This window comes from Grammomys surdaster, unplaced genomic scaffold, assembly GCF_004785775.1.
Source record: "Grammomys surdaster isolate TR1022 unplaced genomic scaffold, NIH_TR_1.0 126131, whole genome shotgun sequence".
In the NCBI taxonomy this organism is placed as follows: Eukaryota; Metazoa; Chordata; class Mammalia; order Rodentia; family Muridae; genus Grammomys; species Grammomys surdaster.
The window spans coordinates 1,447,307-1,474,047 of record NW_021620939.1 but is presented as its reverse complement, the minus strand read 5'-3'; the positions used below and the strand labels follow the sequence as shown (position 1 = coordinate 1,474,047).

At 45.8% G+C, this 26,741-nt stretch overlaps 2 protein-coding genes across 3 annotated transcripts in view; one reads left to right on the top strand and one right to left on the bottom strand.

The window, feature by feature from the left end:
* Srprb (SRP receptor subunit beta) overlaps nt 1-12,456 on the top strand; it is a 14,476-nt gene extending 2,020 nt beyond the window's left edge. Inside the window, exons 3-7 of the mRNA XM_028756736.1 lie at nt 806-883; nt 3,722-3,804; nt 9,199-9,335; nt 10,689-10,743; nt 11,454-12,456. Of these exons, the coding sequence (XP_028612569.1) occupies nt 806-883; nt 3,722-3,804; nt 9,199-9,335; nt 10,689-10,743; nt 11,454-11,667 (567 nt within the window). The 3' untranslated portion in view covers nt 11,668-12,456. The remainder of the gene's footprint in view (nt 1-805; nt 884-3,721; nt 3,805-9,198; nt 9,336-10,688; nt 10,744-11,453) is intronic.
* A 3,898-nt stretch (nt 12,457-16,354) lies between these two features.
* Rab6b (RAB6B, member RAS oncogene family) overlaps nt 16,355-26,741 on the bottom strand; it is a 65,725-nt gene continuing 55,338 nt past the window's right edge. Inside the window, exon 8 of one of the 2 annotated variants that reach the window (XM_028756770.1) lies at nt 16,355-20,478. In XM_028756770.1, coding sequence (XP_028612603.1) covers nt 20,414-20,478 — 65 coding nt within the window. In that variant the 3' untranslated portion in view covers nt 16,355-20,413. The remainder of the gene's footprint in view (nt 20,479-26,741) is intronic. The other variant, XM_028756771.1, reaches the window with a different exon arrangement.

Here is a 26,741-nt window from a genome sequence, read left to right as displayed (position 1 = left end):
GCTAGTGAGGCTCCCTAGACAGCTAGCGAGGCTCCATAGACAGCTAGCGAGGCTCCCCTTTACTAATATTTAGTTTTATGTAGCCAGTATTTTTTTTAACCGAACATGTTTTACTATGGAGAATTTTCACTCCATAGTGGAGGGTGTAAATAATATTTATTATTATTACTTTTTAATTGTGTGTGTGTTTGTGCTGGTTCATATGTGTAAGTGCTGGTACGTGTGTGCTCTGGCACATCTGTGGAGGTCAGAGGACCATAAGTGTTGGTTTTCCCTCATTGCTGTGGCAGGCTAGCTAATATGAATTTCTGGAGGTTGTCCTGTCTCTGTCCCATTTTCCCCATAGGAGCGCTGGGATTGTGAATATGTGCACTGCTAGATCTACTTTTTTGTGGGTTCAGAGGTCCTGAACTCAGGTGATCAAGGTTGCATGGGAAGTGTTTTAGCCACCGAAACATCTCCCAAGTCCAGGAGTTGTTTTTGGTGGTTAAAATGTTGAAACGTCAGTAAATTGGCCCCTTGTTGTTGTTTAAAAAATAATAATGTTGGGCCCAGGGTGCCACTTTCGGGTCTGTTCTCCAGCACTGTAAAAAAGAGAAATAAAGCTTGTAGTTAATTATATTATTCTATAAGTTAAAATAAATCAGTATGATCCTTTTTAGCTGTTTCAAGTAGCGTTCATTCATTTGACCTTACTCTTGAAAGAATAAAAATGTTATTTTTTAAATTGAATTTGGTGTTATTGTAATGTGCTTACCTTGACTCGTCTGTCTTGTTTTTTTTTTTTTTTTTTTTTTTTCTACAGTTGCTAACTGGCCAGTACAGAGACACACAGACTTCTATTACAGATAGTTCTGCTATATACAAAGTCAACAATAACAGGGTAAGAGGTATCTGTAGAGTGTTCTAGAATCTGACACTCTTCCTGAGTTCTACTGCCATGTCTGTTGCTGACCAGAAACAACTTGGGGAGGAAAGGATTTAATCTATTTACACTCCCAGGATGTAATTCATTATTAAGGGAAATCAGGGCAGGGTCCGGGAAGCAGAAGCATGCAGAAATGCTGCTTGCTGGCTCACTCTTTGGTTTACTTAGCTCAATTGCTTCATCCTGGACCACCTGCCTAAATATGACACCTCCCTTTTAGGACTCAAGAACATGACCGCCATAGACATGTGCACAGGCCAGTTTGATGGAGGTACTTCTGTTGAGGCTTCTCTGACATGGCTATAATCTGTGTCAGGTTGACAAAGCTTACTGGGATACTGTGGCTTGTCAAGGAAGGGTCTTCTTGAATGAACTAGTGTGAAGAAGTAGGTATCTTTTGTAGCTTACTTTTATGAAGAACATGTTCTGCATAACAGATCTGTCCTTGGCAATATAGGTAGCAGGTTAGTCCTGCCCACCCATTCTTGTAATTTATGTAGACATTTTCTAGGTTATGTCTGTCCAACTGTACTGACTGGGGTTGTGTGTCAACTAGACACAAGCTGGAGTTATCACAGAGAAAGAAGTCTTCTTGAGAAAATGCCTCCATGAATGCTGGATTTCATGGAGGCATTTTCTCAAGGAAGACTTCTTGAAATAAGGCATTTTCTCAGTGATCAAGGGTAGAAGGGTCCATTGTGGGTGGTTCAATCCCTGGGCTGGTAGTCTTGGGTTCTATAAGAAAGCAAGCTGTGCAAGCCAGGAAGTCAGTAAGTAACACCTCTCCATGGCCTCTGTATCAGCTCCTGCTTCCTGACCTGCTTGAGTTCCTGTCCAGACTTCTTTGGTGATGAACAGCAATGTGGAAGTGTAAACTGAATAAGTCCTTTCCTCCCCAACTTGTTTCTTGGTCATGATGTTTTGTGCAGGAGTAGAAACCCTGACTAAGACACAGTGTGTTATCTTTATGTTTGAGAATATTCCCTTACACTACTTTAACATGCTGACTAAGACCACCAGCATTACTATGTGTTTCAATGAGTACTGGGTCTTTTTCTGGTATAAGTAGGCAGTGTGTAGGCATAGGACAATCATTTGGTTATAAGTAGTTGTTCTTTTCTGCCTCTGCTAGCCAGATGTCTTTAGAAGCTGTCCCATAGTTTTATTAATCAGAGCCTTGTTAATGTTTAGTGCAGTTTCAGTCTTTTGCTTTTAAGAGCATCATGGTGATGGATATCTTTTTAAAAACTTTTTATTGTTTCTTTTTGAGTTTCCCATCATGCACCTCGGTTCCACTCATTTCCTCGTCCCCTCATATCCATCTTCACCCTTGCCCGAAATAAGAAACATACAAACAAACAAAATCCCAAAGCATAGAATGATTCTCGTTGTGGAAGCTGTAGTGTGTCACAGTGTGTCCCACAGTTACCCCTCTGTCCACACATTTCACTTGCAAATGTTCATTGCGATAAGTCATTGGTTCAGTTTGAGATTTCTGACTTCAGTGACACCACATGCTGGATGTCTTAATGCCATTTAAAGAAATACTTAAAACCAGAAGTAAAAATTCTGGATGTTTCTTTAAGAAGATTGAGGATCCCATTAATTGTAATACATACTATAACTTTACATTATTTGTGAATATGTACTAGTTTTCGTGTTGCCTGCTTATATTAACATTGGTGTATATCCTAAGCCTTCGATAGACCAATCTTCTGTGATTCCTTCAGAAGTGTTACCATTCTCTTAAAAATGTTTACTGCTGGGCGTGATGGTGCACACCTTAGATCCCAGCACTTGGGAGGCAGAGGCAGGTGAATCTCTCTAAGTTCAAAGTCAGCCTGGTCTACAAAGTGAGTCCAGGACTGTCAGGGCTACATGAAGAAACCCTGTCTTGAAAAGCAAAACCCAGCCAACCAAACAACTCATTTATTAACACTGTAATTTTATGCGTCTTCCATAGTTTTGAGACAGGGTCACTCGCTGTCCTGAAGCTTACAAAGAAGCTTAGGTTGCTGACCAGACAGCTTCAGGAATCTGCCTGACTGTTTCCCCAGTATTGGGGTAAAAAATGAGTCCACACTGGGATTTTTTTTTTTTTAAATACAAGTTTTTGGAATAAAATTCAGATCTTTTTACCAACTTTTCCCCAGCCACTATTTTTTTTTTTTTTTTAAAAACGTATTTTCTGTGCCTCATGTATACTAGGCAAGCCTCTACCCTTCGTCAGTGTTTACTATTAGGATGTCCTCCACAGACATCCATCTGACTTGCTGCCTGCAGGAAACATTTGCTCAGTGTAGCCACTCGTGGCTACGAGTCGAACGGGTTCACCTGAAAAGAGGGCTGGGAAGAGGGCGAGAAGAGATGAAGCCAAGACAAAGGTCTCTGATCAAGGCTCGATGCTTTAATGTTCAGCTCTCAATTTAAAGGGAAAGACACCGCCTGAACCCTTAGTTTCAGCCAGGAGAGATGGGTGGGATAATCCGTTAGGCTGGAGATGTCTCAAGGCAAGCTCAGCAGGCAGTTCCTGTAGCAGGCTGTACGTGCAGCCAAGGTGTGTAACTCCACCTAGGTGTCTATTGTCATGCAGCCAAGGTGGGTAGTTCCACCTAGGTCCTATTATTTGGTCTATTGTGGTAAACAAGGTCTCTCAGGCCTGCTCAAGGCTGGGGGAAGGGCACAGCTCAGTTCATTAGCTCAGCTCCAGTGTGCTGATCTGATGGTGAAGATCTATCTTGTGAACCTGAACTGGATGGAATGGTGATTTAATGTCACTCTTTCTGTCCTCAGGGTAACAGCCTGACTTTGATTGACCTCCCCGGGCACGAGAGCTTGAGGCTTCAGTTCTTAGATCGCTTTAAGTCTTCAGCCAGGTAAGTTAGGGATGAAGTGACATGGGTTTGTTCAAGTCTGTACTGTGTCCATACACATACTCTTTCCTCTGCTGAAATTTTGACACTGTGGTATTTTGGGATGCACCTTAGAGTGGCCATTTTCTGGGGTGCTAGGACTCTGAAGACTTGGGAGCCTGCTTAAGGATTGGTTTTTCAGATTGCTCAGGGAGTGCTACTCTATTATCATGATAAACTTCATGGTAACCCCGAAGACACTTTTAAAAATTTGTGTTACTTTTAACGATGTGTATGTGGGGCGGGGTATGTACACTTGTGTGCAGGTACAGCATGGGCCAGAGGAGGGAGGGTGTTGGATTCCCTGGAGCTGGGGTTGAGAACTTCCCAACATGGGTGTTGGAAGCTGAACTCAGTTCCTCTGGAAGAGCAGAACACACTGAACTGTTGAGCCATCTCTCGAACCCCTGATACTGAAGGTAGGTTAAATGACGTGTTAAGGCTATTACAGTCTGGAAAAGGAATTTTTAAGGCTGGGATGAATCCTGGAAGATACTAAACTCAAAAGATTAATCATACTTTTTTTGGTTTTCTTTTGTTTTAATAAGGTGGCAGTATCTCTCTAGCCTATGTTTCCTAGGCTGGCCTTGAATTATAAGCTTTTTCTGCCCCAGCCTCCTGGCTTATATAAACTAAGTAGCTTTTCCTTCCTGTCTGCCTGCTTCGTTTTGGTTTTTTGAGATGAGTCTCATGTACTTACTGCAGGTTGACCTTGAACTTGCTATGTAGCCAAACAGGAATGACCTTGAATTTGGAAGTGCTAGGATTAGAGGTTTGTGTTCCATACCTAGTTGTTTTTTTTTTTTTTGATACAGGGTTTTTCTGTGTAGCCCTGGCTGTCCTGGAACTCACTCTGTAGACCAGGCTGGCCTTGAACTCAGAAATCCGCCTGCCTCTGCCTCCCAAGTGCTGGGATTAAAGGTGTGCGGCACCACTGGCCCGCCATACCTAGCCTTTTTTACTCTACTTTCTTTCCGCCTTTCTTTTCCCTCTTTTTTTTTTTTTTTTTTTTTTTTTTTTGGCCATCAATAAGAAAGTCCCACTTGCATGTTTTGCTTGTTTGTTTGTAGCATAGAAGTGCTAATGTAAGTGGTTTATTTCTAATTTCTTGACATTGAACTGCTGGGAGTTGCCCAATGAAAGGTTTGGCTCCATTGGACTTTATGTCCCATGTTTGTATTGGAAATCCCGTACAAATGAAAATGGAAAGCCCGCCAGCACCTGATTTCTGCCCAGAATTTTTTTTCTACTCAGAATCATACCTTTGACTCCATGAGGACTAATCTAACATTCAAGATTACTGACGATGAACAAGACAAAGGGGTTTATGGTTTCCTTTGCTTTGTTTTAAAGAACGAAACATTTCTCTCATAGTAGATTCTTTTTTGGGGGGTTAGGGTTTGAGGCAGGTTTTCTCTGTGTACCCCTGGTTGTCCTGGAACTCCCTCAGCAGATCAGGCTAGCCTCCAACTCAGATGTGCCTGCTGCTGCCTCCTGCCTCCTGTGTCCTGGCATTAAAGGTATGCCCTACCATGTCTGGCTCTCATCATAGATTCTTAAGCATGTTCTTCAGGCATGCTAACTGGGGTTCTTTGGCATAACTGTTGCTTGTTTGCATGGATAGAGCACATAGCTGGTATCCTCAAAAAGGCCAGCTAGAGAGGCCTGGCTTGAGTCTCTGAACCACCGGTAGCTGTACTCTGGAAGTGTAGGTTTCAAGTCCCGGGTCTGGACCATATGCTGACTGGAGTCTGTGGATCAGAAGTTCAGCAGAGTAGAGTGTCACAGTACCACGTGGAACAATGAGGTCTCCTCACCCCTTCAGTAGTGGTCTGCTCTTGAGAGCAGCTTGTAGCTAACAGTTTGCTGGGTGCTTTGCTACTGGTTGGTCTGGAGCTGTCCACTTCATAGGAACCACCATATACAGACCTTTCTTATTATCTCCTTGTACAACCCTGCCAAAAGCTAGAGGCAGCATGGCGGCCCAGCACGTCTGTTCTTTTTTTTTTTTTTTTTTTTTTTTTTTTTTTTTTTTTTTTTTTTTTTGGTTTTTCGAGACAGGGTTTCTCTGTGTAGCCCTGGCTGTCCTGGAACTCACTCTGTAGACCAAGCTGGCCTCGAACTCAGAAATCCACCTGCCTCTGCCTCCCAAGTGCTGGGATTAAAGGCGTGCGCCACCACCGCCCGGCAGCACGTCTGTTCTTAAATCACACTAAATTGATAATTCAAGAAAGGTATTTTTAGTGTAAGTCTTTGTGTCATTGATTTTTAAATTCTTTTCCTAAAATTTGTATGCTGTAGTTTTAAATGCTTTCTTCATGTTTGCTACCTAACATTGATTAAAAAGCAAGGGAAATTTGTATGATACATTTCAATGATGTGAAGACATATTTTGATAGCTGAATTTGGAAAGCATCTTGGAGATGATGCTGTGATGGTTTAATTGGCAGTCCTGTGCCTCAGGTATTACTGTTTCTTTTGACTGACATTCAAGCCTCCTTTTTGTCGAGCTTGTCTAGATGTAGATTTTGTCATTGCTTCTTGCCACAAGTGGATGGTGTTGAGCAGTCTGTCATAGATGAGAATGTGATTTTTATTCCTCAGACAATTGAGACATATCTAGAACTGCTAAATTTGGCCATGATTGGGTGTTCTTTTCTCCTTTTCCCTCTTGTTGGGCACTGTGGCACACACTACTTAGGAGAGGCAGAAGGATGGCAACTTTGAGACCTGCCTAAGCTGTCTAGTCAAAGTGTCTGAAGAACAGCTCTTTTTCTTTTTCCACTGTCATTTGCAAATATTTTAGAGTTTGTAGTATAATTATACTGTTATCCAAGTATTTTGGATAAATAGAATATTCAGCATATAAAGGTAAAGCTAAGTTAACAGACCAGTCATAAAGCTGTTAAATTGAAAACACTTTCATTATAGCATTTGACATTTTTTTTTTAAGATTTCTTTTTAAAATTTAGGTGCATGTATGTGTTCGTATGTTTGTGCATGGTGTATATGCAGGTATTCAAAGGACTAGAGCATGGTGCTGGATCCCCTGAACTGGATTTACAAGCAGTAGTGAGCTGTGTGATGTGGGTCCTGGGAACTAGCCCGGGTCCTCTACAAGAGCAACAAGTACTCTTGCCCAATTTGACATTTAAAAAATTCTTCCTTGTGACCTAAGATTGTTTTCCCATCTACTGATTTAATAGTATATATATATATATATATATATATATATATATATATTTCCCCCTATGGATTCCTGCCCCATTTTAAACAATAAACAGTATCTAATCAGGACCCATTTCTTTTTCATGAACCATAATAAGCACCTGTGTTTTGAGCGTCCTCAGACCCTTGTGTTATTTTTCAGTGTGTCATGAAGTTGCTGTCTTTCACTTGAAATTACCTTTATTTGACCCTCTACTTTGTTTATTTGTTTTAGCTGCATGTGAGGTCCTGGGTGGCAGCTCTTCCAGTGATCCCATGGAGACTGCTAACTCCATGCATCTGCTCTTTCAGAGACTGCTATTGCCAGTGTAACTGTCATTTCCCTATGAACCATCTGTCTTTGGATTTGTGGTGTTTGGAATCCAAGTGTACCACCCTCTACAGAAGGGCGTTACCGTCTGTTAAATGCAGGGGTTAACAGACCCTGGTGGGCAGCTGGACCACCCACCCTGCGCAAAGTATGCCACTCCAAAGGTAGTCTAATGGAGGCTGTGGCTGGAAAGTAATTCCAAAGAAACTGAAACACCTGATCACCATGCCTCACCAATACAAGGCACAAGTGGACACCCTACAGGATAAAGGCCCCAAGTGAAAGATTAACATGAGTATCAGGCCAGATTCATCAAACCGTGTGATTGATGAATGGCACTGCCTGATGTCTCACTTGTCACAGCATGACCCTTCTCTCTGCCCTAGCTCTTCCACAGTTTATCTAACAAATCCTTCTGCATTGAGTGTTGAGTTGGCCCTGAGATCTGCTGCCTAGTTTCCTGAAAGAACCTCTGCTTGTTTCCACTGAGTTGTTTATTTACTATTTTTATGTGTTCCTTTAAAAATACCCTTTAAAAGTCCACCTGTTTCTTTTTATTTGCTTCTAGTGTTATCCTCTAAAATAACTGTAAACATATATTATGACTTTTTGTTGGTTTTTGGAGGCAGAATTTCATGTAGCTCAGCCTGACCTTGAACTTACTGTTCAACCAAAAATGACCTTGAGTTTTTGATCTCCTGCCTCTACCTCAGTGCTAGGGTCACAGGTGATCATTTTGCTTGGTTTTATGCTGGCTGGGATGGCATATAAGGCGATGTCTACTATGCAAGCACTCTGCTAACTGAGATACATGTCCAGCCCATAAACGTGCTCTGTAGACTGCTCCGAACTCCAGTTTGGGGAGTGCTAGTTAATAATTGCATATTTTCCTCTATGTTTTGATCTCTCTTTCAAGAGAATGGGTGTCATTGAGGTTGGCGGTCTTTGTTCCTGTAGGACAGGAAAGGCTGACTCCACCCAGCTATTCGCATTTGTTAGCACCGTCGGGATTTGATGGATCTGGTCTGATTTTTATATAGTCTTTTGCTTAGGGCTCTTATTCCAAGGGATAGTGTCTACTTATGCCCCATAGTTGTAGCCATTGGAGACCAGGTGTTTTAATTTCTTTGAAATTATTTTCTAACCATAGCCTCCATTAGACCGCCTTTGAGTTGGAGGTTTTGTGTAAGGTGTTTGATCCAGCTGCCCATGCCCTGTTAGCCATCGCACATTCTCTCCACCCAGGCTTCAAACCCCTGGCCCCAAGGACCTGTTGTCTGAGGTTCCCATGTATTACTTCTGAGGTCAGGTCCCACATAGTCATGATTCTTCCTCCCAAGAGTGTTCTGTCTTCCACTTAGGCACCAATAGTCTTCGCAAGCACAAGCTTCGCAGGGCAGTGTGCCCTCATCCCTTTTCTCTCTGACCTGGTTTCCCCCATTCACCCCTGCCTGTGTGCTCTTCTGAGATGTGTTTTATCTATTTGTACCTTTAGGATTCTCCCTTTCCCTACAGTTTGTGACCGTGTTTGTGACTTGTTCTGTCTACTCAGCTTTACTTTAGTTGCCGTCTTTGTTCTCACTCCATTGTGGGTACATCCTGCCCTGGTGTTCATCACATAGATCTGTTGGATGGTTTTCTGGCCCTTGAGAGCAGAAGTCAATTCTTGTGTCCTTTTAGCTTTGTCATGTTCTGTTTTTACTTAAAGCGTATGTGCGTGTTGTGATGGAGGGCTGAGTGGTGAAACCAGGGATCCTGTTCTGTGGCTCCTGCTTGCTGTTATGTGCTCATGTGTCCCTTCTGTTTAACCGTCTCTGCAGGGCTGTGGTGTTTGTGGTAGACAGTGCAACATTCCAGCGGGAGGTGAAAGATGTGGCCGAGTTTCTGTACCAGGTCCTCATCGACAGCATGGCTCTGAAGAACGCACCGTCCTTCTTAGTAGCCTGCAATAAGCAAGGTGCTTTGTGGTAATGGCAGCCGGCCATTGGAGGGTTGCTATTGGGAATGAATTTATTTTCCTACAGTTGTTATTACTGAGCATGGGGGAGGGGCTGGAGTTAAGCATTAATTAAGGGATTAAATCTGAAAATCTGTTTCTATTACTTTCCTGGTCTTTTACCAGGTTGTCCCAAGGACTGGCAGCTGAGGACTCTGTTGATGTAGCCTTTTTCATGACCCAGTGCTTTTTAAAGATCATAAATTATCTTACTTTACCAAATGTTAGTTTGTGAGGCCGAGTACTATTGGTTCTGGTTGGTTCTTCCAGACAGGCTGTACCACTGTCCCCCTTACCCCAGTGCTCACACTCGGGTCGGCTGGGCTTCAGCTCTGTGGCCAGGCTCAGTAACATACAGGAGTTTGTCTTTTGGAATTCTTTCATGGCTACATTTCTCTGGAGCCTGAAGCATTTTTCAGCAGTGATTATTTAAAATCCTAATACCTGATGAGTAGTATAGCTCTTAGCATCTGTTTTGTTTTGTTTTTCAAGACAGGGTTTCTCTGTGTAGCCCTGGCTATCCTGGAACTCACTTGGTAGACCAGGTTGGCCTCGAACTCAGAAATCCGCCTGCCTCTGCCTCCCAAGTGCTGGGATTAAAGGCGTGTACCACCACCACCCGGCACTTAGCATCTTTTTTAAAAGTATTTTTATGTGTGTGGGTGTTGTGTGTGTGTGTGGGGGGGTGCCAATCCTCAGGCATACTTGGTGGCTGAGAAGATTAGAAGAGGGCTTTGGATCTGCTGGGACAGTTGTCAGTTACCATGTAGATGCTGGGACTTGAACCCTGGTCCTCTGGAAGAGCAGCCAGTGCTGTAACCACTGAGCCATCTCTAGTCCCGGGCAGCTGCTTTTATTTAGTATGAAGAGGGCAGTCAACACTGATTTGGCGTGGGCTTTATGCCCTCCTGGGCTCCTGGCAGTGTGCGAGACTTCTCCTTAAAGGGTTGATATGGTGTTTGGTGTTGAAAGTTCTCATCAGATTTCAGTAATTTTGCGTGTCTGCTTAATTTCTTTAAATGGACTACAGGTTAAGTAGTGAAGGGCTCATAAGGTGTGGAAAACTTAAGTTTAATTAGTGTTAGGGTCATTAGTACTAAAACAATATTTTGTTGTATTTTATATTTTAAAGCATTTTTTAAAAACCTGCAAATACAGCATTTACTTTGACAGAAAGAGTTACAAAAAGTGTTTTAACAAAGGAATGGGGGAAGAACTTCTTAGTATAAATAGGAATTTTCTTTCTGTGCTAGAAGTCCAGGAGAAGACACATTCTGGTTTAAACTAGAATAATGCTCTTTTTCTTCTTCACAGATATCGCAATGGCAAAATCAGCAAAGTTAATTCAGCAGCAGCTTGAAAAGGAACTGTAAGTGGGGGTGTGCCCTTGGTGGAGTGTCTGCTGTGGCGGGGTGGATGGGTTGAGTCATGCACAGCTTTGGTTCCCATGACGATCAGAGTTATAGTCAGGGGAGTATGGCATATATGTGTTAAAGGGATTAGTTGAGTTATCAGACATGGGATGCCTATAGCTAATGTAAAGTTCTCAGGAGTGCTGGGAAAGGTGTATGACACCATGGCCTCTTGTGATTTTAGTATTTATAAAGTTTAGTCCTAGGCCAGAAGTCGGCAAGCATGCGGCTTCTGTGCTGCACAGGACCAGCAGCTGGCGGTAACGTGGCTTAGTTTGGGACGGTTCCCTACTTACAGATAGTGGGCGGATGAGACTTTGAGTGTGTAGATGTATGAGCGTCATGTCCACCCATTCTGAAGCTTCAAAACCTTGAGTTTTATAATGCCGCATACATTTAAAACCGTTTTCAATGCTGTCATTCAGGAGACCTTAGAAATAGGTATAGGCTTCAAAGAGCTGGTGTGACCTGGGTCTCCTAACCTACTAGTGTCTGGCTAACATGGGTTGGACCCATCTCCCCTGTCTGTCTGAAACAGTGGGGGGGGGGGTCCATGGATATAAAAGACAAGCCAGCAGTCCATACCCACTGGTGTTTATCCCATCAGATGTAGGAACTGATAGGAATTGATGGCTTTGTTGCTTCTGACTTTTCCCTTTGCCCCCAGCAACACCTTACGAGTCACCCGGTCTGCTGCTCCCAGCACACTGGACAGTTCCAGTACTGCACCTGCTCAGTTGGGAAAGAAAGGCAAAGAATTTGAATTCTCCCAGTTGCCCCTCAAAGTGGAGTTCCTGGAGTGTAGTGCCAAGGGTGGACGAGGGGACGCTGGCTCTGCTGACATCCAGGACTTGGAGAAGTGGCTGGCCAGGATTGCCTGAGGAGCATCGCTGGCCATAGACCTTGGTCATGTGAGCCTGACTCGCAGTTTGGGAAGGGCTGTGGTGATACGGATTGATAAAGAGGGGACGTGTCACTGTAGCATTTCTTGAGTTCTTGAAGCAATTATACCAGCTTGAGAGTTTCCCTCCCCATCAGTCCTTTTTCAGGTAGTCCTTTTCACTTAGTTCCCGTATCCTCCCTTTGTTAGGTGTAGCATTGCAGCAGTGTGAGACATAACGGAGAGGGCATCACCATGAGAGTAGGGTATCATCTGAGAAGTCCCTGTCTCCTGCCTCTCTGCATTGGTCCCTTTTCCTGGGACCAGATCTGTCTATTTATGGAATAAGTTAATTTCCAGTTCCTTCTGATATTTTGGCATAATACATTATCAGTTCTTGGTGAAGTCTGTGATGTGAAGACAGCTTTAAAACCACAGGGTACAGCTGACAGTGTGTTCTTCATGGGCTCAATGACCTGTCTCTACCTTAGGTTCAAAAGCTGCTGGAACCTGCAAGAGTCACCCTCACATGGTGGCTCTAAGAACCAAATCCCCAGACACTCATGGTGTGTGATTTTTAGAGGTTCCACTGGGGAAAGCTGGAGACAGCACACTGCTGCCATGGGCATGTGTGAGCCCAGGCTGTCACTACTTGTTCAGCTCCTGTTGTGACACTCCAGCTAGAGTGCTGTGGCACAATACACTGAAGATGTCCACTGTGCAGTTTAAATATGTATTTGTTCATGCTTTAGAAAAGTGTTGCCTTTTTAAAGTGATGCTGTTGTCAACATTTGTGTTCTTATTGTTTTTATAAATGACTGGTATCTTGATAAGTCACTGTATCGAAAGCATTAAGTCAAATGAGTACAAGTGGGAACCTGGGCTAGAATTCAAGCCTAGCTCCAGGTTACTGAGCCTACAGATCACAGCATATATACAGACTCTTCCTCTCATCCCCCACTCACTGAGGCCTCACTAAAGGGACACCATCAGAGCAATGACTCGAGGTACATTGCTCTGGCAACGTGTGCAGGAGCATCTGGGCTGGCCTTGACCAGTGAGAGTGACCAGATAAACACATGGATGTTCTCTGGGCAGTCTAGCCCAAGCCTCTGCCTGCTGACACATGGCCTCCCTGTTGGGTCACTTGAGCTGACAATACAGTCCCAGACCACAATTCCTATCGTAAATAGCTCCCCACCCCTAAAATATCTACTGGCCTCGCTTATGGTATATGAGACAGATATACCACAGAATAGATTAAGTCATGAGATGACTGTCAGTTCTCACTGGGAAGCAGTATTGCTGCTAGGGTTCTTACTGCCCTTTGGACACTGCTGTTCATGTCAGTCACAGACAAACGGGAAGAGCACGATGAAGGACGTTCGCATTACAGCAGGTGCTCATGAAAAAACTTTCAGTTAGAAAATGTGTTCACTGACCTCCCTCTTTTCCGGGTAATAAAGAGATTTTACTTAGTGGGAGAGTCAGTATATCAAAAAATGATGAGGATGGAGAGCCAGAATAAATGTTATTCATAGCCTGATGTCCTGAGCAAAAGGTAAGCTGGCCAGGGCTGGAAACTAGGTTGGTAGAATGCCTGCCTGGAATGCATAGGTCTGGCTTTGCTATGGGCTGCTGTCAAACGCAGCTGTAAACAGGCAGCTGTATCAAAGAAGGCCTGGAGTAAATAATCTACTTCTGGAAACTTCCATGGAGTCATGGCAGCAGTAGTTTCTCACTGCTAGGTGCTTCATGGTCTCTGGAGAGGCCTCAGCTATTAACAGCTGGGAAAGCCCTGCCACTGCTTCCCAAGGCCTCCAGCACCTCCTGGCATGAGATGTTCCATCAGAGGAGAGGTTTGGGAGTGGCCCAGACATTGAGCTGTTTAAGGCACATTAAAATAAAAGGCTCCATGTGTGTATCTTTTGTTTAGGAACCCAAAACATTGGTATGGGTAGCAAGCACACAGCCACCGAGTAGATTTGAGTAAGACTGACAGCCACAACAGATGGCACCCAACACGGGGCTTATACTCACTTTTAAAAGTTAGAGAATCCTAAGTAGAATACACATGCCTTCCCTTTACTATTAAGAGGCAGGGAGAATGGGTTTCTCAGCTGAGCTGAGCCATGTAGTTCTTCCCAAGCCATGCAAGTTCAAAACTAAGGTAAAAAATTCATGCTAGTTTGGCACACATGATTCTGGGGTTTGTGGCTTAATGCTAGGACACACACAGGCTCACCCAGGGTCAGGGACAGTGGGCTACAGATTCAGCCAGAGCTGCTACAAAGAGCTTAAGCCACAGATACTAAAAGCTCCTGCTGAGACAAGACAGGCTAAAGGTAGGCCTAAATAAGATAAAAATAAAAGAAAACTTTTAAAGATAAAAAGATAAGCCTAAAATAGGCTTATACAAAAATAGAAAATTTAATTAAAATTAAATACATTTTTAAAAAGATGTTAATTCAAGTTACATAAAGTGAAAGGTGGCATATGTGTCCACAGAGAGTTAATCTCCACAGAAGGGAGAATGAATAAAAATTGATTTAATTGTTTTTAAGGATAAAAAGGAGAAATAGTAATTGCTTTAAAGGAAATTTGAAAAATCTATGCCATTGCAGGTAGCTGGGGTTCTATGAACATAGGATCCATGGGAATTCTGGGATTACTTAGTCTGGTTATGACAAATCAATAGCCTAGAAAAAGGCTTATACAGTAAGTATAAGGTAATTTAATTGATGTTAAGTAAAGAAGGATATTAATTTAACTTAGAAAGGTCATATATATATGTATATACACACACACACATACCCACAGAGATATTAATCTCCACAGAAGGGGAATGTTAAATATACATAGATGGATAAATAAATTGAGGCCTTCAATTTCATATAGGTAGGGAGAAAAACCTCATTTCAGGCAGAGAATAGAAATTTAGGGCTTGATCTCGTGTGTGAAAAGGGCAGGTCCCTGTTCCCAGTTGGTTTTGATTGGTAAGTAAAGTTGCTGGCTGCCAATGGCTGGGTAGGGAGACAGAGGGGGGAGGAGGAGGAGGAGGAGGAGGAGGAGGAGGATATAGCATATAGCCACCATGTTAGGAAAGGAGTAAGGGGCCAGGCCTGAGAGGTGCAGAAGAGAGAGCATACCAATTGTGTAAGAGCTGGGGAAGAGTACCCCCAGGCCCCCCACACCCCAACTATCTAGGGAAAAAGACTGTAGGTTTTAGTAAGAAATAACTTGTGAATATCAGAGGGGAGGTATTAGCTATGTGGAGTCTTGGGAGTGGCCCAGCCATTGAGCTGTTTAAGGCATTTTAAAATCTAAGGCTTCCTATGTGTGTCTTTCATTTGGAATCCCAGAACATTGGTGCAGGTAGTGAGAAACACACTGCTGCCTCCACCACCAGGGCGATCTGAGTAAGAGTAATTGGCAACCACAACAGTGTTCTGCTGACATCATTGCATCCAGAATGTGCTGCTTCCATTTGTTTCTTAAAGAATTGCCAAAGTTCAGCTGGCTCATTCCGTTCTTACCCCGAATTGTCTCTGTGCTGCCCTCTCCCTTACCCGCTCCCCTGTGCTACAGGGGTTCCTAAGTAGGTTGTGTCTCTTCCTGTAGCCTCAATCAGCACATGGAATACCTAGTTCTATTGACCTGGGAAAAAAATGTGTGTACGTATTCAGGTTATGCATGTAAGTGTGTGTGTGTGTGTGTGTGTGTGTGTGTAGCACTGGCCACTCTTAGCAAACTTAGCAGTGGCCACTCTTGCAGTGATTAGGAGGTGAGTCGCCCAGTAGCCCCTGCCCTCATATTGCACTTTAAGCAGAGCAATTGGTGTCATCTCTTGTACCCACCTGGAGTACCTCCTTAGTCTTTTCGGGAACTGCAGGCAGCTGTGCTAACATTTTACCCAAAGACAGCAACCATTTTCTCAGTAGCGTGAAGCTTTGTGGCCCTGAACACTACTGTGCTGGGGAAGGACGGGCTGTTCTCACTGTCTGGACCATGTAGTCATTTACTCAGGCTCTCAGCCTTCCACCCTTTGCCAGCCCCTGCACCAGCCTACCTCGTACCCTATGACTAGATGCCGATGCGGCAGAGACTTTCATAGCTTCTAATTAGTAGTGACCTTGTGGCAAACTGGAGTGTTCCAGAACTTTTAGAAACAGGGAAGGTCATTGATGAACTTGGACTTGAAGAGTAGCACTTCCAACATCTTCAGGAATTGTTCTGAGAGCCAGCTTGGCTCTGAAGGCACCGGCTAGGTTGGAGGATGTCAAGATCTGAGAGACATCTCAGAGACTGTTCCCTGACTGGTGTGGGAGAAGCTGCGTGGGATCATGGTTGGTACCATTTTAAAGGTAATCATAATTACCCTTAAGTTCTTTCCTTTAAACGGTAGTCTGGAAATCAAGAGGATCGGAAACATAGTCCCTCCCCTATTCTGCCTTCCTAACCCCTAGTCGTGACAAATAGAGCATGGGGATGATGGTAAATATACTCCCAAGTCCTAGTCCCTCCCGGAGCTTCCCAGACAGATGAGCCCAGGTGAGCAGGGACAAGGGGAAAGGGCTCTGTGGAGGGGATACACCACCCAGACGGGAGAGGGCCTTTGAGGAAACCCATTTTTAAGCCCCGATATATAACTACCCCACTAAGAAACAGTCGACAAGAAGCTTTGTGTCGAGAATTAGGACAGTTTATTATTTGACCAACATGCTGAGTCTTTTCCACATATTACACAGTTGAATGTAAAGTCAATATGGCCACTTTGCCTTCTGAGCCCAGTACAGATGGAAATGCCGCCCTCTGCTCCTCACTTTAAAGGACAGGTGAGATGAGAAGTCAACACATCACAACAGGCAGGCTGGCCTTCGTTGCTATGGAGGCTTCCTGCCTCCTGAAGGGCCCATCTGAACTCCCACTGCAAGGTTTTCCTGATAATCATACCCTGTGGAGAGTGTCAATCAGACGGGGGTCTGGAGTCCAAGGACTCTGCACATTGAAACTCCAAGATTTTGGAACAGCAAAGAAGTTGATTTCAAACAAAAATTAAAAGAGTACCCTGACTACTGCTCTGTGTGTGTGTGTGTGTGTGTGTGTGTGTGTACACAAGACAATGCAAGTAGATTTGGGGACCACCCTTCTTTATAGTGAGAGCCCAAAATGCACCTATCTTCTCTCTAGCTAGTCAGGCTGGGAATACCTTTATGTACTAGCCACGGAGTAGAGATGGCTTAAGAGACGTGAGCACAGCAGGCCTGTCTGAACACTGCAGGTCAGCAATGGATCAAGAATGCCAACACTAGTTCTGATCATCTCTGGCCTGTAGGTAACTTTGTCTGTTCTGGTTCTCCCACCTGTGAAACAAGAAGGGGTTGGCTCCCAGTGCTGTGGCAAGGTGATGGTGCCTCCCATTCTTGGGGGAGAGGTAGTTTAAAAACTAGTGAGCATCAAGCCCTGAGCATTTGACACACTCAGACAGACTCCTGCTAGCTGGCTCTTGTGTAGCTCTAACCATCTTCAGCTACTTTGCTGACAGCCTCTCCCCCATCCATACGGAAAAGGGATAAACTGCTCTGCCTGCAGGATGCTGAAGCCAGCAGTACTTAGATCTCTGACACTGGTTAGCCACTGGGTTACAAAGACTAGACCCAGGTGTCTATACTCCTAGCTATCACCTTGCAACCCTTGTCTTTGTTGCCTGAGACAGTGAACTGATGTGGCCATGGCTTCCTGGGTCTTGAGATACTGCAAAATGTTTAAAGATGGCAACAGGGAGCAGTGACTGACAGCAGCAAGGCTCTAACCACCCAGCATTCTGACCTCTGACCCCACAGCAACACTAGCACTCAGGACACCGATGTCAGGCCCTCGTTTTGGTCTGCAGGTGTGTACAGCTACGCTACCTGCCTTTTCAATCTCTGCACTGCTCACAGAAGTTTTGCTGACAACTTTCCTTCAAGGCTCCTTGAAAAGAAAAGGAAGAGGGCTATGCCCATCTGCTGGGCCAGGCACAGTGTCCAGAGAGAGAACTGTATTACTACGTTGAGATCATGCCCTAAGAGGAATCCTCCATTTTGTCCTCTGACTGATCTGGATTCAGCCAAGACAGGGACACAGATAATTTCAGGATGTCTTTAAGAGAACCTGACTGGATCCTACCTACAAGTAGGATGGTGGTGGTGGTGGTGAAGGGGAAAGCCCAGTTCTGTTGAGGCCTGGCTGCATTGATTGCCTTTAGAGAAGGAGATGGGTAGCTTGGCTAAGGAAAAGAAGGCCAGGGCACCTCTGGGGTGAGAAAGCAATGGGGCAAAACCCTCATTCTCAGGGGCCGCAGAGCTAGCCTAAACTCAAGGAGGGGTTTTGTGTACAAGCTAGGAAGGCAGGGCTCCTTAGGCCAGATCAACCAGAAATGGGGTCTGCCATGGCACCTGCTGTTTCTAATAGCAGGCCATGATGTCTTAGATTGTGTGCACAAGAGAAGAGAATGGAGTTTCAATTTGAGTTACAGGAATACAAGAAAGGTTATTCAGTGTCAAAAAGGTTCAAATCCACCCCTACATTCATTCAGCGAGAGCCAGTAAAGAGTGCTGTCAGTGGGGCTCTGTCCCTCACTGCCAGCCAGGCTGCTGTCACCATGGGTTAAGTACGCTTTCTTCCAACAAGCACCACGTAGGTGGGGTGTCCACACTGTGGGGGGACACTGGCCCACGACGGCATGCACACCTGTGCACACAGGTACATAAAGCAGTGGTAAAGGTAGTTCTGTGGACTATTTTTGCTTGTAGTTTAACACATCTATGCACTATTTTATTGAAGGCAAGACAACCACAAGTTATTTGACAATATTGAATTATTTCTTATTTCAATACACTGCATACTTTTGAACTTCCAAAAACCGGAATCACAATGCAAGTTCCAAGTTGTGAGCGGGAGAGACAAGGGTATACATTGAGCACATGTATATGTGAGGATGTGTGTATGTGTGGAGGGTGTATACACAAGTCTATCTCTATGTATAATTATGTACACACATATAAAAACTAAACACATGACATTTCAGTTATGCTCGTACATTGGTCCTTGCCTTCTGGAAGGGGTACCCAGGGGAGGTCCTGCTTCCTCTCTTCTTCACCAGAACCGGCTCTGACACTGTCTCCCAGGATGGAGAGCATGGTAGGTCCACTCACAGAATCAGCTCTGCCATGTAGGCTATTTTGAACTTGTTTTTGAGAGATGCCATAATTTATCCCAACTTCCTTGTTGGAGTTCTGCCTGTGGAGGCAATTCCCTCTGCCCACCAACAGTCTAGAAGAAGAGCTAATGCTATGGGACTGGGTTGTTCTGGTTAGAGTCACTGCCCCGGGCCTGCCCAAAGGCAGACAGCGGCAGTGAGTCTAAGCGTGTTTAGAATGTGAGCTATTTTGCTTTGAGAAGAGCATTCTGTTAGAGACTTCGAAGGTCTGCAAGACAGAAACAGTCTGGGGAATGAGTGGAAATAGCAAGGACAGCCTGCTAGGGGGTAGGGGGCAGGTTGCAGTGCTCTGGGCAGCCTTCTGGAAACCCCACAGTGACTCCAGGATGCTCACAGTGCAGCCTCAATTCTCCCAAAGGTACTCATACAAAGATTTCAAATGAACTATGCCAGGGGTGAAACACATCAAGGAATCAACTTTTCCAGAACAACATTCCGCAAGATTAGTAACCAAGGGTCTGAAAACATGGAGTGTTCAGAGTCGGGGCCAACACCCCCTCACTTCCTCAGTGGTCGCTGCAGTGATGGCAGGTGCCCTGGGCTTCAGCATCCCTGAGCCAACCAGCGTCACACATTAAGTCAGCCAGTCAGCCTAACAACACGTGTCAACTGTTGGCCCAGTAGATTACAACTTTTGAGACCCACACAATACCTCAGCCCCCAGCTGTCAAGAGAACCCCATCCTTCTAGTAACTTCTTGTTCTGCTTGTCACTGGGTCAGCCCAGAGAAAGCACTGTTGCCTGTGCTTTCTGGGTCTATTTTTTTTTTTTTTCAGGGAAGGAGAAGAGGCAGAAGCAGCCAAGGTACCTGCTGCTGAAGCTACAGTCCATGGGCCTTCATTTCCACTCAGGGCCTGCTAATGTGTCCCACTCTGCCAAGGAAGGACTTGACAATGCCCCCTCAGAGGCTCTTTTGTTAGATTAAAGTTTGATTTGACTGTGGGGTGCCGGGATTGGTTGGTTTGGGCCATGTGACCCAGAACTAGAACGTAATTACTACTGTTCAGTTAATTGCTTTAATTTTTTTGGGCTGTGGGTAGGAGGAAAATAGAGGTGACACACAGTTCCAAGAGAACAGGAAGGAAGGGGTGTGTGGAGAGGTTCTCTGTAAGTTTACAAATATACAAAAACAAACAAACAAAAAAGCACTTCTTTCAAATAAAAATGACTACTTTTCTTATCTGGCAAAAAGTTGTATACACATGATTTAAATTTTTTTTTTAAATTTTAACAGTTTTTGGCAATCTTAATAAAGTACAATATATTACAACCAAACCAAAAAATAGTTGTTTAGGTAACAGCTGTTAAGAGTGACGTGGTCCCTGATGCCCAGCCTCCCTCCCCATGTCCCACCCTACTCCTAGAGAGAGAGAGAGAAAAGAAAGATCCTCCCGTCTTGATAAACTCAGTTCCCACCCCGTTAGGAAGCTAACCGATAGGAGGCAAAACAAGTGAGTGGCGTTGAGGAAGCCGAGTGGGCGGTGCATTAGCAGGAGCAGCCGCCCTCGCTGGCCGGGGGCTCCTGAGGCTTGTCCAGCTTGATGTCAATCACTGTAGGAGGTGGGCTAAGGAAGAAGTGACACCACAGAGATACCATGCTGTCCCTCTGCAATCCCCACAGCCTCATCAGCTCTTTGCTCAGCTGGAGCACGAAGGAAACTGCCTCTCACCCTCTTCTCTCCTAACTCTACCTGCCTACACCCTGCTTGCTCCCCAAACTGCCAACCCAGAGTGAACCTGGCTGTCATCTCACTATCCACACCACACAGAGGTCAGGGAGAGTCGTCTTAGCTTTCCCCAATGACTCCAGCATCTAGCAATAGTCTCAGCCTGGCTAATGGCTGGCCTAAAGTGCCCTGGGAGGGAAGAGTCCCTCAGGCCAGGCTCAGAATTGAGTGTCCATATCATAAAGTACAGGAGGATGTGGGGTTGCCATGGTGAGCAGGAGTGCTGCTTACTTCTCAAGGCTGCTACAGGGAGAAGCTGCACCCGTGGGGACTAAGTAGGCCCTTTCTACCTGCATTCTGGGGACTGGGGGCTGAATCACACTTGCCAGGAACACCAGAGGAGTGGATTCAAAGTGCAGGGCAGTCTGTACCCTCCCATCATCTCTGGCTGCAAACCCAGACTAACTTCATGAGACGTTAGCTTTGCCTCTAGCCAGATCATTTGTCACTGCTGAGCATCAAGCCCTTGAATGCTCAACAGCCTCATCCAGATCCCTGGCTGGGCTCTGGTGGGGTTGCACTGTTGCACAAAACGGGTGTGAGTGGGGTGCAGAGGCAATGGAGCTTGCTGCTAGCCTTCTAAGGATGGCTCTGTGTCTCCTATTTGGAGGTAACATGTGAGGCTCTTTTGGCATAACATACCCCGAAGTTCACATTGCCTCTCTGCCTTGGCTGGTAAGAAGCTGTCACTCCGCATGGTATGTATATTCAGTATAATTCCCCCCTACCTTTATTTTCTCTATCTTGTATGTGTGCTCATAGAAAAAAAACATCCAGCTTATCTTGCTGGTATGTGTGCATGTTATGTGCACCCACACATCTGATGGCACTGTAGAGTATACACAAGTAAACTTGCTTTCCTTCCCCCTCCCTCTCAGCTCAGCTTGGTCCTCTCCCATCCCATGGTCCTTTTCCTCTGCTCCCTACATCTCTACAAACGCTTCCCAGACCATCCTGACCTTCCTGCTGCTATTCTCTGCTAACTGTGGTTCTGTGGCGTCCCCACTCATCCCAGCACACTCCAGATCCTGGCTTGCACTACTGGTTCTGAGTACAGGCCTCACTGGGGTCTTCTCATCTTTCCCAGGTACCCCTGTGAGCCACCTCACCCCTTGCTCAGCAGAGTGGCATCCCTAAGCTAGCTCAGTAACACCCGTGCCATCACCTGGAGCAGAGGCACAGCATCCAAGGTCTCTCATACTAGGATTCAGGTTTTCCCATGAATCAGGTTTGATCCTTGCCATCCACCACAGATAGAGGTTCCGCAATCAAGACTGTCTTCTTCTTCAACAGATTCCATACTTTCCTTCCTTCTAGAAGTACCATACTAACAGACTAATATGCTTTACCTTATACAGGCATAATCCCATCCAGCTCGTGCGTAGCTCACACGTCATCACCCTGCGTCCCAAACTTGTAAAACCCTATTGCTTTAGCCCTGATGTGTGACTTCACTGACCTCCACCTATGAGATTGGTTAAGTTACCCGAGAGCTGCCTGTCTTTATACTTTTTATGGTTCATTTCATCGGTGGAGAAACCTATTATCTTGACTCTGAAGAACTGAGAGAAGTTGGGTCCCCAGTCTTGTGGGCCAGGCCCCAGGGCATGTGGGGACCACTTCTCTCCCTCTCTCCACTCAATGAGAGCCATTTCCCAGTCACAGCCTAACAGATACTGGGTGCTTCTTCCAGGTTCAGGACCTACCTAGGGATCCCTGCCAAGTCTTGGCCATGCCAGAGTAAGCCTATCCATGCAGAAAAAAGACTGGGTCTTTGTTCCAGGGAGCCTCTGGATTCAGAGATGTCTCTGGCAAGGCCGGAAGATAGAGAACGCCAAGTCTAAACCCGATCTTCAGTAGCCTTTGCGGTATCTGTTATACAATTTATCCAAATTGGGGCTGTCTTGGACCATAAATTCAAAGTGCCTGGTTTCTCTTTGTTCTGTGGCTTGGCCACAATACGCCTTGGACAGTGAGTCCAAATAGCCACCAGGAGGTACTGTTGACTGTAACATCCTTCATGATCTTGAAGATTTCTGCTGGCGTATGGACAGACGGCCCAAACTCCCCTATGTACAGTTTTTTTGGGGGAACTGTGCTTCCGCCCCTCCCTCTGTAGTCAGTGCTCAATGGTTCAAGTCTTGTTGGCTAAGGTTTTGACACCTCCAGACACACTTTCACCCGGGGACTTGGACCAAGCCACCCTTTACCCTGACTGAGCCGTCTGAGTCACGGGCACTCCGACCCTTTCCCCAGCCGGGTCTACTACTGCAACTCCTACACTACCATAAGCTTGAGTCTATTGGCCAACCTTCCTCCCTATACCCGCCCCTTCCTCCTTCCCTGCCAACTCCTCCCCTTCCTACACCATCAATACCCCGCCTATTGGCTAGCCTTCTCCCTTGTACCCACCCCCTTTCTGTTCCCTCCCTCTGAGACAAAGGCCAAGGACAATTAACTTCCTCCCCCTTACCCTAGCCCCTTTGCCCCTCCTCTCTTCTCTCTCCTCCTGTTGCCCCTCCTCCTTCTTTACTAACACAGGCTCCGCCTATGGATCGTCTAGCACCCTGGTCCCCAGCCACATACTGGCCCACTTCCCCTCTAGCCTCTCATATCCAGTCTCAACAATCCCAGGCTCTCCCCTGCCCTCTCCAGAAGGTGGCTGGAGCTGAAGCAGTTGTTCGAGCTCATGTTCCTTTCTGCCTCCAAGATTTCTCCCAGACTGAAAAGTGGACAGGCCCCTTCTCTACCTTCCCATCCGCCTATATTAACAAGTCCCGCTTCCTTTGCCAGGCCTATGACTTAACCTGACATGACCTTATGCCATTCAGGCCTCTACCCTTACTGCCAAGGAACGTGGGCAGGTTCAGGCTGTAGTCAGTATGCAGACCAGGGCCTCTTAGTGGACAATATGGTCCCTGTGGGTGACACAAAGGTGCTGACCACAGAGCCTACTAGGAATTATTAGCCAGGTCACAATGACCATCAATGGAGAGACCTCGTGGTCTATTGTCTCCTTCAGGAATGGAAATGGTCTCAAATAAAACTGTTAACTTTGACAAGCTCTGCGAGATTACACAGGAAGCTAATGAAAATCTGGCCCTTTAAAAAAAATTGATTAGAACAAACCATGGGCTAACACACCTGCCTTGATCCCGCCTCCCCAGCAGGGGGCTACAGTCCTGGCTACCCATTTTATTCCCAATCATCTCCAGATATTTGGGGGAAGAAAAAACTAAAAGAGGTTGAGAATGGTCCCCCACCCCACCCCCAGGAATTGGTAAAGATGGTTTTTAAGGTCTTTAACACCTGAGAGGGGGTAGCTGATTCTTCCCAACAGGCTCAACTACAGCAAAAGGCTGCATTCCACACTTAAGACTTGGCAATTGCCCTGAGGCCACTGGCAATCCTGCAGAGGGAACAAGGGAGATCCTCCAGTCCCCATCCCACTGGGGTCCCGTCAAAGTCAACTCCAACAGGGGCCCATTTCTGCTGATCCTGCAACTGCCCCAGCCCTCAGCAACCCATGCCCTGTCTGCCCATAGCCCTCCCACCAGAAGTCAGAATGCCTCAGTGTGGGCTTGTCCTCTCTGCCTTGCCATGAAGGCCCAGTCTCATCAGCGCAGGTGCCTCAAACTCTTCCTGCTTCAGGCTCCTCAGCCTGGCAGGGGACCGATGGCACCCAGACTCAAGAACTCCTGTCACCCTTGCAGATCCCAGGGTAATTCTCCATCATTTTCCGGGTGGAAACAGGCTACCTTCTTTGTCTTGACCTCCCACTTGGGTCCCACCATTCCTTCACCAATTTCTGTAATGAGGGTGGATGGGATACCCTTCTTTCCAACTGACTATGCCACTTTCATTCATATATATATATATATATATATATATATATATATATATAATTTATTTTATGTATATAAGTACACTGTAGCTGTCTTCAGATGCACCAGAGGAGGGAATCCGTTGTAAGCCACCATGTGGTTGCTGGGACTTGAACTCAGGACCTCTGGAAGAGCGCTTGGTGCTCTTAACCTGCTGAGCCATCTCTCCAGCCCACTTTCCTATATTCTTGCAGGACCATTTTTCTCACATTTTTTTCTAGTCATGCCTGTCTGCCCAGTGCCTTTACTTGGCTACAATATCCTCAGCCACTTTGGGGCCACCCTCTCTCTGATCCCTACAACCTCTCCACTCTCATCATCTTCTTCCTTTGGTTGCCTCACAGATCATCCCTACCCCAGGCTACCCTGTTACTACACTACCAGATCCTGTCAATCCCCAAGAATGGGATATCTCAACCCTGGTAATTGTTCACTGCCATCAGCCTGTCCTAGTTCTCCCTAAGGACACCTCTTCCTTCCCTTTCAAGACCCCAGCTCCCCATTTCTGAGACCCATCATTGCCGTCTCAAGCCCATCATTACCCACCCCCTGTGTCAGGGACTTCTAATCCCTACTGACTCAGCTTGCAACCCTTCATTCTCCCTGTCCAGAAGCCCTCTAGTGCCTATTGCTTACTTCAGGACCTCCGTCATTCCTTTGGGTAACTACCCTGTGGTTACCAAACTCTACACCTTCCACGCTAACATTCCTCCTACAAATTCTAACTTTACAGTCCTTGACCTATACGATGCCTTCTTTACTGTCCCTGTACCCTGACTCACATTTTCTCTTTGCCTTCACCTGGAAGGACCCTGATACAAGGGCTACAAGACAACTCACATGGACAACTCTCCCTTGGGGCTTTCTGGATAGTCCACATTTCTTTAGCCAGGCCTCAGCCCAGGACTTCTCCTCCTTAGACAGTAATGCTAGTACACTTCTTCAGTACGGAGATGACCTCCTAACTTGCAGCCCCTCTCCCCCACCTTTCTTTGTCCCGGACGGCAGACCCCTTGCTTCTACACTACCTTGGCTCGCTGAGAGCATGTCTTCCCATCTAAAGCTCAATGATGCCCTCCCACTGTAATATACCTGGGCATTCAATGATGCTCTCCCACTGTAATATACCTGGGCGTTCAACGATGCTCTCCCACTGTAATATACCTGAGCATTCAACTTAGCCAAGGCTCTAAGACCCTCACCACTGACCAAGTACAGGTTCTGAGAGACTTACAGCCACTAAATATGGTGGATCATATTTTTTTCATTTTGGGGCCTGGTGGGATTCTTTAGACATTGGCTATCCAGTTTTGCTAATATAGCTAAGCCACTATATCAGGTAGCCAAGGAAGCCCCCAGTGGGCCTCTCACCCACTCACAGTTCACCACCATTTTCTCCTACTCTCCAAGATTCTCTTTTAGCAGCCTGAGGCTTGGCCCTTTCAGACTCTACTTGGTCCTACCACCTCTTTACTGATGAGAGAGACTGGGGTTCTCATCAACCCATTGGGCCCTCTAACTGAGCCTTCACTCTTATGTCTAAACAACTGGACCCTTTTTATGTGTGGATGGCAGCCATGTCTGTGAGCCCTAGCAGCAATGGCTGAACTCACCGAAAGGCCCTCAAGATCAGTTTACTTCAGCGTATTACTGTATACTCTACCCATCACCTCTCCCATCTCCTGAGCCACTCTTCTTTCTCTTTCCTCAGACCCTCATGGGCCCAGACCTTTTGTCTGGAAAACTCCCAAGTCACCTTGGCCTGTAGCCCTGCTCTAAACCCAGCAACTGTTCCTTCTGGTCCACCCTCCTCCGATATGCCCTCCCACTCTTGCTTAGAGGATTTGGAGACCCTACGTTCATGCAGATCCAACCTCCTAGACCAACCTCTCACAAACTCACAACTTACCCTTTTTGTAGATGGAAGTTCCCTTAGAGATAACTCAGGAGCCCGCCAGGTGGCATGTGCGGTAGTCACCTCAGCTGAAATGACTGAGGAGAACCGTCTCCCAATGGGAACCTCTTTGCAAACGGCTGAACTAATTGTTCTAACCAGGGCACTCCATATTGCCAAAGAACAATGAGCTAACGCTGATTCAGGTATGCCTTTCTTGTAGCTCATAGCCCCTCTGTTCTATGGAAGGAAAGGGATTTCCTCGCTACCATGGGTACTCCTGTTGTCAGTGGTTCCCTTATAGCCAAG